This window comes from Doryrhamphus excisus, linkage group LG9 (assembly GCF_037039965.1).
Source record: "Doryrhamphus excisus strain RoL-2023G ecotype Guam linkage group LG9, RoL_Dexc_Guam_v1.1, whole genome shotgun sequence".
Taxonomy (NCBI): domain Eukaryota; kingdom Metazoa; phylum Chordata; class Actinopteri; order Syngnathiformes; family Syngnathidae; genus Doryrhamphus; species Doryrhamphus excisus.
In genome coordinates, this window is record NC_136365.1 from 14,362,658 (window position 1) to 14,376,404 (window position 13,747).

A 13,747-nucleotide genomic window follows, 5' to 3' on the forward strand; every position below is an offset into this window, starting at 1 on the left:
TTTCTGGATTTTTCTTTTTAGTTTATCTCTCTCACAGTGGACATGCACCTACGATGAAAATTTCAGACCCCTCCATGATTTCTAAGTGGGAGAAATAGCAAAATAGCAGGGTGTTCAAATACTTATTTTCTTCACTGTATGTTGTATACAGCCTTTTTAAAATATTGGTTTTCACCATCTGAAAAAAAAAATCATATTTCGATATCAACCGATATTGCATTTTTATGCTGATATTGGGCCGATAATTATCGACACAGATAACATCCCTAGTATTTTATCTTTTTCTGTTTTATAGGTAGGTCATTTTGACTTGTAACTTGCATGTGTTTGCACCCCTGACATACATGTACAATATACAATATACATAAATAATTCTATTTATAGTATACTAAATACGCTATATATCTTTATAGAAAAAGGTAGACTTTTGGGAGTTGCTCGCAGGTTGGAATAGTGTGAGCACCCCTGGGGTAAAAGTTATGTAAGTTTCACTTTTGTGTCTCACAGTAACTATGGTGCGTTCAAGGACAGCCGACCACAGTGCGAAATCTCAACACTTGATGAAAATACCTTATAAAGGGAGCATAAAGACATAAACATGTAAAAATGGTGCGCTTCTTTTAATAGTACTTTCCGGACTACAAGTCCCACTTTTTTTCATGGTTTGACTGTCCTGTGACTTATACTCCAGAGCGACTTAAATATGTTTTTTTTTTTTCACACTGACAGCCACGAGTTGGTGCTCTAGGCTTGTGTGCCAATATCTGCTACTCCTATCACTCCTGTACCACTGAAAATTTACAACATAAACATGAACTTCAACTTCAAGACAACTGAGAAAGACGGAACAAATACCCCAAAAAGAAAGTATACTAGTTGTGTTATGTTGTTTTATCCTATAGTTATCTGAATAACCCCTAATACATGTCACGTTGTGCAGTGATCCACTCTACTCTATTAGCACTATTGCACAAGTGTTTTGCAGTGTACTATTACTCCAAGTCTACCCACTGCACACATCCTGAGAGTGTGGAGTGTTATCCTCTTTGTTCTCACTCTGTTGCTGTTGCACACCAAGCTGTGAGGTGAGGGATTAGTGGAATGATGTCAAAAATGGCTTTATTACAGGATTTTGAGCAATTTCCTCGGCAGCAGACCTCCTCGACCATGCCGCTACTGAGCATCTATTAGGAAAGCAAGCGTGGCGTTTAAAATGTTCGGATGACAGTGAAGCAGGAATGTGGGGGTGAATTGAAGCTTTTGTGTTGTGGAACATCACTGTTTGCCACCATACGTTGATTACTTTGTAATCATAGGCGTAGAAAAATGGCATAATCTAACAACAAGACGTGGATTTGCTGATATATGGATTTGTTTTTTCACATATATAAAATGAAAAATATCAAAATGGCCCCTGCAACCTCTGGCTTTTCAAGATCTGTGGGAAAATGTCAGCGCACCCCTGAAGTAGAGTCGATAATAGTCATGCAAGTATTTCAACAACATTACTTTCTTCTAACTACCGACATTCACGTCACTCTTTCAGGTTCTCCCCAAGATCTGGCATCCAGGAGCCAAGCCCTCCAGAACATCCGTGCTGCGCGTCTTCTACAACAGCAGCAGCAGAACCAGCAGCAGATGGTCCAGATGAGTTCCGTTCAGGGCCAAGGAGGCTCTGTGGGACCCCAGTCTGACATGGGTCTACCCTACAGCACCCAGGGGTCCAGCCAGGGTTCTCTCTATGGCCTCAACCCCTCCATGAGCCAAATGATCCACCAGCAGCAACACCAGAGCCAAAGTGTCCAAGTGTCCCTCGGTCTTACACAGCAGCACAACTCAGCTGGAGGGCAGCCCCGGCAGGCAAGCGCAGGTCCCGGGGTTGGAGGGATGCCTGGGGGCCCTGGAGGTGGTGGCGCTGGAGGATATGGGGGGCAGGGGATGTTAATAAACCCCATGGCTCAGCAATCCCTCAAAGGTCCAACTAATGCCAAAGCCCAAGCACAAAGACTTCAAAATATGTTGGGAGCAGGAGCGGGGGGCGGAGGAATGGCTGGAGGAGGCTGGCCACAGCAACAAGGACAGAATCTGCAAGGCATGGGGGCAGGCGTGGTAAGGACTACAGGAGCAGGAGGGGACATGATCGGGTTCAGTTCAGCCCAGGGTTATGGGTTGCAGACAGGTCAGCCCCCACGCATGGCCAAGCAACACTTTCAAGGACCTAGCCAAGGGATGGGGCAAGGGATGGACCCCAGAGTGGGCAACCCGGCAGCGGGGATGGGTGGCCCCATGGGCACTCACATAGGCGGACAGTCCAGGACCAACCAGTCTCGGCCCATGGTCATGACCCAGGGAATAAACCAAGGAGTCATGGGGCCTGGGGTGACTGGAATGGGGGGTTTCGGGCCAGGCCTTGGGGGGCCTGGCTTAGGGGCTGGGGGCGGAGGTGGACCTTACGGACCTGCGGGAGCAGGGGTTGGTAGTCAGACACAGGGCTACCAAAGGACATCCAGTCAAGACATGTCATCCTATGGATATGGGGGCGGGCCCTCCAGTGGAGGAGCCTTCGGATTGGGTGATGGATCGGGGGCAGAGCTGGACTCAAGCGATGGTTGGATGGAGGAGTTTTTTCCAAGCCAATAGCCAACTAGGAAGCTGGCGATGACTTTTTACTGGATGAACTACAAAAAAAACAAGTTCGATACTAAATCTGAGACAACTACAGTGTTGACTGGTGGCTGGCATGTTTTGTGGCGCAAGGTTACAAATGAGTTTGTGTGTGTTCCGTGTGTGTGTGTGTGTGTGTCTGAGGGCTCAGAAATCATTTTTTTACTTGTGATGAAAACCCATATTGAGATTACAACATATTTTGGTTTTTACTAGTCCCCATTGGAAAGTATTACAGTGGAACTCGTTTAAGACAACCCATCTAGGGCTGCAACTAACAATTACTTTCTTAGTTGATTAATCTGAAGCTAGTTATTTGGATTATTCGACTGATTGTTATGCCTTAGATGGACCAAATCAATACGAAGCAAACACAAACAGTTACTGGTTTGTTACGCAACATATCAGAAGCAAGAAAAGACGAGCAAGACACTATAAACCTTGCAATGCTACCTACACGCGGTGCTTCCAGCGTCACAGACTTTTGTTTTTTCAACAGCTGCCGAGGTCCAAAAAGTCCAAACAGAAGCTGCAGGAGCTTCCATCCTTCCATCCCATCTCAGTAATCTCACACTTGATGAAACCTACCCAAGATTTATCAGATCAAAAGATGATCGCCGTGTAACACTTTAAAATGTGATATTATTGTCCACTTCACTACTCCATTTCACTACTTCCTGGAACTGTAGCTCTTTTAGCCATAAATTAGCCACATCATTGTTGATGTGTGTCGTCCAGAATTTACGGGAATTGTTGCAGCGCCAAACCTGTCTAAGTCTTGGTCCACCATGTTCTTATTATTACTAAAAAGTGGTCGCTTAAGTTCTAAGAAAAACGTGTCGTGTAGTCGTATTGTTAAGTTCATAATCAACAACAGCAACATAACTATTGTCTCGTTACACAGCATTAAAACCTACAGACAATGACTTCCTGTTCAGTGCAAAGTAAGCTTCAAAGCAAAAGCATGATAGTATCAACCTGCATTTCACCACAGCAGAAAAAATAAAATTTTTGGACTGTTAGCCACCGTAATTACTAATCCATTATCCAATTCATGGACAATTGTTTTGGTATCCGATTAATCGTTTTTTGATTAAAATGTAATATGGTGGTAAAGTCCAACTGGAAACAACAGATTAACTTCAGATTAATCGCAGCCCTGTTGCTATAGTAGTCAAGACATGGAAGTTCTGTTAGATTCAAGTATGAATCTAAGTACAAAGGAAAAGCATTGGTTTTCTATGCTGCTTGTCCTCTCTAGTGTCTCTGAGGTATGCTGGAGCCTATCCCAGCTCAGGTGGAGTAAAAGTGCAGGACACGTATACATAAACAACCATTCACAATCCCATTCATATCTATGGACAATTTAGTGTCTCCAGTCAAGTGAACATGCATAGTTTATTTTCCGCACGAGGGCCTGGTGGTTAGCATGTTAGCATGTTAGCATGTTGGCCACACAGTCAGGAGATCTGGATTCATGTGGTCTTTTGGGCATCTCAGTGTGGAGTTTGATGGGTTTTCTCCTGGTACTCGGTCTTCCTCGCACATTCCAAAAATATGCATGTTAGATGAATTGAAGCAACGTCAATCAACCGGTTGAATCCAAACGAGTTCCACTGTATTCTATTCCAGAGTTTTAAAGAAAGCTCTATTTCCACGGCGCTTTGAGCCGCAGAGTCAGTACGGGAAAACCTGCCCTGAAGACAGCAGTTTATTTGTGTTTGTGCCACCCAGCTCAGCGCTTCAGATCTCTCTGCCGCTTGCGGAGCTGAGAGGGAGTCCAAAGCACTCTCAATTCTCCCATTTCCTGTCTCCGACACACGCATAATTCCCACTCGTCATTTGATCTCTTTCTCTCGTCGTCCTTCCTCTTTCGCTGCTGCTCCCCAGAGAGTCGTTCCTCGCTCTCGACACTCCTTTCACTGTTGAAATGGTGAAGATCACAACAGAACAAATGAGCTTCATCTGTTTCAGCACGCCAGTGTTCTCCAGTGCTTTTGCTAGGCAACCAACATTTTGCATTTTTTGAAGACGACCAACCAAGTACAGTCGTGGAAAATGCAGAGGAAGAAGAACAGGCAGCTAAAAGCAAGCACGTGCACATAGTACATACCGCATACTGTATACACATGTATACGTACTGTATGTGTGTGTACTATGTACGGTATGTACACTATGCTATATTTACAGTATACAAAATCTATAAAGAATATTACAGCTAATTCTACATGTTTTATATGTTCTATGAAATTAAGCATTTTCAGGCATAAACATGGCTATATGAAGTAAAATCCAAATAAAAAGCATAGAGAAAGTGTGTAGTATTCCATGCTGCTCACTAGGTGTCAGTAATGTTACTGTAATGTTGGATGAGACACACACCGGGACCACAGGCTGCAATCTGCAATTGAAATGATCTCACGACAGGCACAATAATCCCTAAGACAGGTTATTTTTGCAGCCAAGCCACTTCCTGTCTGTCTGCTAGCACTGGAACACACTGGAACACACTCACAGCAACAGACATGAGCACAAGTCTCATGAGTCTTATTTTCTTCTACGATGGCTACCATATTGAGTAATACCTGTGTAACATTGACCATAGGGGTGTTATTTCACATCTAGAGGGCTCTAATAATGTTAAAGAGCATATTTAGTAGGTTTTCTATACCACGACTATGGAAATTTGCAGCAATTCACATATCTTGGTTGGGTCTGTAACCAATGAACTGTGATAAATAAGGGATTATGGTATATACAGTAATTGTACACACACACATAAACAGCAGAGGTCGCTGGACTGCGAGTCTGCGTGGCACAAACGGCATGACATCCCTCATACTGACTGGCGGCTAGATGATGACTGGGCACTGAATGTATCTAAGCACCACAAGTGACTTCTTCTTTTACCAATACTCCCATCAGGCCCATTCATGTTTGTTGCGGTGTTTTACCTCTTATAAGTACTGCTGGTTGTGTCTTGTGTCCATCGAAAAAACAAACCAATTATCCTTATTTGGAATTTTTTTTGTTGTCTTTTTGAAAACCTGCGTGTTGCGGCACAGCCTTCCCTTCCACGGAGACGCAGCCCGGTTGTGTACAGTGGCGTTGAAAGACCACACCCTTGCTCCAGCCGGTTGTGTTATACTGTGAAGAAATACGAGTTGTCCCCGCTCTCCAGCAGCACCAAGTCTTGACTTGGATTCAGTCGACTTTAAAAAGACGGTCATCCGACACCCAAGCTGTCAATCTCAACGTGTTACTTTAAGGTCATCTTTGCTAACGCCTTCTCCCCTGTAAAGTTGCTCATTCACCCTCCTGGTTGTTGGTATCGTATCATCCCGCCCTTCAATACAAACATCGAGTCAGCACAAGTACCCGCCAACCAGGTTCTGCTTATGATTTTCATGCTTAGTGGTGCGGGTGCGATACTGCAAATTTGAGCAAATACAGGACCAGAATTAGAAGTATGGATACTGATTGTGATCCTGAAGATCATAGAATGATTTAGTGATTTTGCCTTTAATTTGCTGATCATGATTGTAATCACAATAAAAGGTAGTATCGGTCCTATACGGACACAGATGGCAGCCTGGTAGCCTGGTATCTGTACTGTGGATATTTGGATCGCACCGCCCGCCCCTAGTCGAAGTCCTCCACGTGTCCCTGGGTTTGTAGCAGTTTTATCAGGCAGGACGGTGAAGACAACCCGTAGTTTGAAATGGACTCCCCGGTTTGTGTAGAGTACTCCAGGCAGGTTCCGACGAGTAATCACCAGTGAAATGCGTCAGGCCAGTACAAGCGGAAAAAACACCTTGTGGGTTTCTCGTGTTAGGGGTTAGTCTTGCCTTCTTCAACGTTTGTAGTCTCTCCAGGAAGACGAGCGCTGTCTTCCTCCAAATATCATCGTGTACTGGGACCAAGTCTGTAGACAACATTTGAACAAAAACGTATCTTGTTAATGTTCATTGTTTTATGTTATTTGTTTTGGTTTGCTTTTGTTTTTTTACTGGTGCTGACATATGTGATTATAAGAAAATATATAAAAGATAATGGCTATTTGTAAATATGTTTTTACAGGTTTAAATACATCAGATAATACAGTCTCTACTCTGTAAAAAAAAAGAAATAAATACTGTTTGTTGGGAAAATAGAGAAGTATTTTTATTTAGAATTGTTTTGGTTTGACTTTTAACCCATCTGAGCTATGCCATTGCACTTCAGACAATGTCTTACTACTAATTTGTATTGTAAACCTCCTGTTTTGTTTGTGTTTTTCTAGTTTGAGAGTTGACTGTTCTTAAGCAGTGCTTATTTCTTTTTATCCTGTACAGAACTCAAACGGTAACAAAAGAGAATTACAAGAAAAAGTTTTTTGTTCTGATTTTTCAAACATAAACAATAAAGAGAATGTTCTCGCTGATCATATTCAACGATGTTTGCTGTTTTTTATTTAGAATTTGACTGACACTTATATAGCGCGGCGTCACGAGAGACTAAAACACGAGAAGATTTCTTGTCTCGTGGGCACCAGGCCTGGGATGATAATAAATACATAAATTAGTCATCCAATAAGTCTGACAAAAGCCTTTGATACAATCAATCATGACATCCTAATAACTAAATTAGAAAGGTACGGAATAAGAGGATTAGTTCTGAGCTGGGTCAAAAGCTACTTAGCTGACAGGAAGCAATACGTACATATAGCTAGGAGAATACACATCTGCAAGTTCATATATTACGTACGGAGTTCCCCAAGGGTCAATACTGGAGCCAAAACTGTTCAACTTGTACATCAATGATATCTCCAAAGTTACGAAAGACTTAAAGCTGGTATTATTTGCGGATGATACCACTGCTTTTTGTTCTGAAGGGAGTACAGACGAAATCATTAGAAAAAAATGGTCACACTAAAAAGATGGTATGATGATAATATATTGTCCTTGAACCTAAGTAAAACTAAAATCATGCTGTTTGGTAACAGCAGAAAGGACACGCACCAGCAAATACAAATAGACGGTGTGGACATTGAAAGGGTGAACGAAAATACATTTCTGGGATCACAATAGATGAAAATATGAGCTGGAAACCTCATATTACAAATATACGACATAAGGTGGCCAGGAATATTTCAGTATTGAACAAAATTTGTTCTCAATAAGGTCTATCTATCTATATTGCACAACAAACGAGTTTGTTTATCTTGTACGTCATTCTGCGAAATCAACACCTTGTTGACTCACTATACATTTTTTTTTGAGTGCGGCTACTAAACAACCTGCCATGGGGCCAAAGAAAGTTGATCGTATCAGGAATTTGATCAAAAAGGTGAGAAACAATATTCAATCCAAGAAACAACTCATCGCAAAGAACAAAGATCTCATCCCTGGCGATCTTGCCAGGATGTACGGGAAGCACCAACAATAGACCTGGTGAAGAAGAAACCAAGGAAGCTCCTCCTTCTCCCTTCATTGTCTCTCCGGTGCTCACTGATGTATCCGCCATGCTCCCGCTCTCCATCTGACGCTGATGAATTGAGACTTACGGTGATGACAATGTCATTACTCATGCTCAATAGCGACAACCATCCAGGGGGGTCGGATGAAGGACAGCAGAGAGCCGGGAGGGAGTGGGATGGAGACGTTGCTTCGTTCCACTCCCAACCTTTACATCTCCACAGAGGGCAATGGAGAGGTGTGGCAGAAAAAAACATCAAACAAGCAGCTGAAAGATTGAAAGTCATCGCTCATACAGAAATCCTATTATGCACAGAGAAGGGGAAAACAACCACTCATAGAATAACATAATTATATCTAATAATTAATAGGGCGATCAAAACTAGCGCTTTAATGGCAAAAAACTTATTCTTATTCACGTTTAATTTTTTTAGCCCAATTAATGCATTGGCATCATGGCAACTTAGCAGTTCCCACGCCGGACGTCACAACAAGGTCTTTATTACGTGTGCATGTGTGGTCTGAATAAACCGAAAGACCAAGACGAACATCAAGAACATTCTTACGCCTCTTAAAGCGGAAGTACAATTTGCTGCATTTAAGCATGATTGGAATTCCCAGAACATGCACTGAAGGTGAATTTAACATAAATGACCCGTTGTCTTTGAACGTGACGACCATTGTGCATAACACGGTTAAACATGGTCATTCAAACGTGCTGCTACTGTTCAAGAAAATGGATTTTCAGACTTTTAGATTCACTTCAATTTCCAGTTCGTTTAGATCCTTTGATCTACACAAATTTGCTGTATATCATCCTGTCCTGACATTGATCTTTCTTTCAAAAAATACTGTAAATATGGCCACATTTTACACATAGTTGCATGTAATGATTAATCATGATTAATTAATTCAGAAACCTGAGTCTAGATTAATTATTATTTTTAAATAATTTTAAATAATTGTTAAATAACACTGGTCTACTGTCATAAAAGTGGCTAGATCTCGTTTATTTTGATAAGATGAACTGAAAATCAATTGACAACTGTGCTGATATTTTTTTTTTACATCCAAATTTATATAATCCATTCAGACATTTTTGCTTAAAAATAATATTTATTTATATTTTGAAAACATTTAAGTTGCGCTTCTTTATCTATCTGTAATCTGTCTGTAATCATGTGATGGAATTTCTTCTGAAAAACAACATAAAGTATCACTTAAACAAAATAGTCCCCCTACAGCAGCAGGTCTACGCCAGATTTCAGCCTTCAATACCATCATCCCGGACATTGTTAACACAAAACTGGACAAAACTCTACCTCCCCCTCTCACATGCAGCTGGATCGTCAAATTTGCGGACGACACCACAGTGGTCAGGCTGATCTCAAACAGAGATGCGAGGAGGTTCAGAGACTCTGAATACCAGGAAGACGAAAGAGATCATTGTGGACTTCAGCAGGACGTGGAGAAGGTCCATGACTTCAGATTCCTGGGAGTCCAAATCTCCGGTGATTTGACCTGGACTCAAAACACCTCAGCCATCATCAAAAAGGCTCAGCAGCGGTTCCACTTCCTGAGAGTTCTCAGGAATAACAATGTGGCCCAGAAACTTCTGCTGGCCTTCTACCGCTCCTCCATGGAGAGCCTGCTGACCTACTGCCTAACCATCTGGTATGGGAGCTGCACTGCTGCAGACAGAGAGCGGCTGCACAGGACAGTGAAAGCAGCACAGAAGATCATCGGCTGCCCTCTCCCCTCCCTGGCAGACCTCTACAACTCCTGGTGCGTCAGCAGAGCTCTCAGGATCATCCAGGACTCTTCTCACCCTGCCGCACAATTGTGTCAGCAACTACCTTCTGGGAGGCGATACAGATATTACCGACAAACAGACTAAAAAACGGCTTCTTTCCTTGAGCCATCATCTCCCTCAACAAGATGTAACCAAGGCAACCAAATGTCCTCTACAATGCAAACCCTTCGTTATTTATTATTTACTCTTCTATTTATTCTTTATTTATTCTTCTAATTTCTATATTTTGTACTGTCATACTGTCTTTCACCGAAAAGTGAGCTGCTACAATATCATTCTACTATATGTAAAATGACAATAAAGGGCATTCTGATTTTGATTCTTATTTGGTATCTGAAGGAGGCTTTTGGCTGGTCTCTCCTCCTCAGCAGCACGGTCGTCCCTGACCACATCCAACTGTAGTCAGCAAGCCCTCCCTGGTATCTTTCCTCCATAGCTGACATGTCCTGGTGGAATCCTTCCCCATTCTTCCCCATCCTTCCCCTTCCCCAGAGATCTAGATCTTCAGGGACATATTGCAGCCGAGGGCTATGCTATGTAGAACTTCAGGAGGTTTACCACCAGCTGCTTATAATGATCTGCCTTGTAGTTTGCAAGAAACGCTGATGCAAAAGTCCATTTCCTAAAATGTCTCTACATGCATGCTTTTTGTCCACTTTTGTCCAAATCAGGACAGAAAAATACAATTCAAGAAACAATACAAGCAGTTGATGTTTACTAAATACAAGGATGAAGAGTCTTGAACCAGTCATGATGTGCTACATATATCACTATATTGACAGTTACTATGGTACCCATTATGTCATTGTATGGTCATATCACCTTGTACTTCGGTACGTGACAAAAAATAATAAAAATTAATCAAATAAATTAAAAAAATTAAAACATTAAAACATTTTTAAAAAATTAAAACATTTTAAAAACTTAAATTATATTAGGAAAGCAGGAGGTGAACAAATGTAACAGTTACTGGTTGTAAAATGGAACTGATTATGGGATGCACTCAATTGTAATCTGAAATGAAATTAAACCATTACCATTACGTTTGATGTCAAAACTCCAGACATTGAAATGAATGTACTGGAATGTGCAGACAGGCTTTCAAGTCATAGTAGTTGCTTGTAGACACACTGTATGTTCTGATAAACTACCCCTTATTTTGACCCAATATTATATCTTGGATACGATAGCCAATTTGCACTTCCGTCTTATTTTTTCTTCATGAGTGGCATTATAATTTATGAATTCTCTATATTATTCATAATTGTAATACTGCTACAGTGGAACCTGTTTATGTCCACACCCCCCCACACTCACACCGGCTAACGGACGTCAACATAAGCATTTGTCAAGAGCGACTAGTCCACAAGTCCACAAGGGGAAAGAAAACACTAGCAGTAGCTAGCCGGCTGACCATCCCTCTCAGTAGTTGTCCAACCAAGCGCCCATGAAGCTAATTAGGTTATGCTTGCGGTGACAAATGAATGCGCAACAAAACCCCCGGAGACCTCCCTTTTCTACATGCACAGTCATTTATCAGAGAAAGAGTGAATTTCCTAAGTGCAGACCTCAACGGCAGCTTGGCCGCCTGTCAGCAATGCGGACATGAGGGCGGTCGTCAGTCCAAACCAACATCCCGTTCTGTAGGCAAGGGTTTCTAGAAACAGACCATCAGATCATAGATCAGCCCCCCGTGGCGGTTACTGTGGCGACGGCTCATCAGAGGAACAAATGATGTGTTCGGAGATAATTGCTCCTTCCCCCACCTCATAAGATAAGGACAAGCACCTGTGTGGACCGACGCCTACCCTGGAAAGGCATCCTGTATGCAGATGCCGAGGGTGTCAGGGTGATGAATGTTGTAGCAGGAGTGGAGGAGGAGGCCAGCAGATAACAGCAGAGCGAGACCCAAGCTGTCTGCCATACATGAATAAAACAACACAAAGATCCTTACTAGCACCACGTGACCCTTCATATTTACACTTCATTGGTCTACTTCATGCAAATCTATCATCGTGTAGGGCAGGGGTGTCCAAACCTGTCCCAGCGAGGGCCACATGCTTCCATATTTCACCAACTGCATCTCAGCATTCTGTTATAAGTGAAACAGTCTACATCAGGGGTCTCACTCGTGCCTTGGACACTAGCTTGAGGCCCCCGCCTTGATATGAAAGTTTAATGTGGATGTTTGATATGGATGCTGTATGGTATCATGTACCCAGAAAAAATTATTACGTTTGATTAATGTTCATGTTAAAGGTTAAATAACTGTTAATACGTATCCTCCCTATCCGTGTGGAAGTGGTAAGTTTTTGGCTATTTAAGTTTAAAGGAAATAACTTGAAGGCTACCGCTTAGGTCGCTAGCTCTCTAGTTTGCGAGTTAGCATGTGTCTCAAGACCCTGCAGTTGCGCAATATGCTGTAAATAAAAACAATATAAATGTGACTATAGTTGTGTTTTGTTATGTCTACGGGGCTCTAATAATGCTTTGTTAATTTTAATCTGAAAAAAATAATTTGTCTACCCACCAACTATATGTGGTTTATTAAGTTTTTATTATTTGCTGTTTTATTATTATTATATTTATTTATTCATTACTGATTGATTGATTTTCTTTATTCTTGATTTGTTTATTTATTTTTCATCTTATTTTGTGTAGAAGAATAAAAAGTAAGATATTTGAGAACAGTGGAATGTTTTATCAGAGCTTTTCTTGTAGAAAATTGGAACCAAAGCGAAGTTTAAAAAAAAAAAAATTTTTAATAAATGCATTTTTTCCCCTGGTCCACATGTTTCAGACCATCAAACACATTTACTATTAGTCAATGACAACACAACTCAACACAAAATGCAGTTTTTTTTCTTTCTATTATTCGGTGATTGTTATTGTTTTGCCTTATGTTGCTGAATATGTCCGAGCAATTCAAAGCAGGATAAACGCTCCAACACGCATTCAGCATCACCAATGGAGCATCAGGCACACACTATGCAAGCTTTAGTTGGAGCTTGAGGAACCTCTTGGCATAGTTGTGGGGGCGTACGGATTGATCCAAGTTTTGTTATAAAAAAAATGCAACATTGTTAATGCAGTCTGTCTCATCTTTGAGCGTGAATTGAAGGAGCCTGCTCAGAGAAGAGGCCCAACGTCTTCTAAAACAACCTAACCGGTCCAGTTGCAATGTCCTGGATGAAAGAAAAACATTCTTAGGCCACTTCATATCTCCCTTAAAATTGTAAATATGAGTTTGTTTGGGGCGGGGGGGGGGGGGGGGTTCAGGAAAACCAACTCTGACACCTACATATTTGATGTAATGACATCCATATGGATAATGGCCTGTGAAAGCATCTCAAGACCATCTTTGTGACACCTTTTCAATTAACACTAACTTATATCTCTGTTGCTTTATTTCAAATCCGTTGTGGCGATTTTAAAACCTGTTTTTAAGCACTTTCACTCGTGCTTCACTAGTAGTTGGCCTTTGTTTTGCTGCTCAGGTCTGCAGTATTCATCTACGCCGCTAGAGGGCAGGCGCACCCCATATATCTTACTAGTCTGTCAAATTTATCACAGTTGGTACCAACGGCCATTCGTTAGTACCCGGATGTAGCATTCCATTGATAAGGGATGGGTGGGTCTATTCAAAAGGCCATACCAAGGGGAGTATGATTATTGGATGGATGTTTTGCACTTCTCTGTTTATTAAAAAAATAAAGCTATGTAGAGGCAAAATTGGAATGAGAGATAATTGTAGTTTTTGCTCTTTTTTTCCCTCATAAACTCAATCATTCATTTATTTTCTACGGCTGTCTTG

General features: G+C 41.6%; 1 protein-coding gene across 1 annotated transcript in view; it reads left to right on the forward strand.

Annotated features, from left to right (window-relative positions):
- maml3 (mastermind-like transcriptional coactivator 3) overlaps positions 1-7,097 on the forward strand; it is a 115,152-nt gene extending 108,055 nt beyond the window's left edge. The window contains exon 6 of the mRNA XM_058091681.2: positions 1,547-7,097. Coding sequence (XP_057947664.2) covers positions 1,547-2,640 — 1,094 coding nt within the window. The 3' untranslated portion in view covers positions 2,641-7,097. The remainder of the gene's footprint in view (positions 1-1,546) is intronic.
- Positions 7,098-13,747: the final 6,650 nt, after the last annotated feature.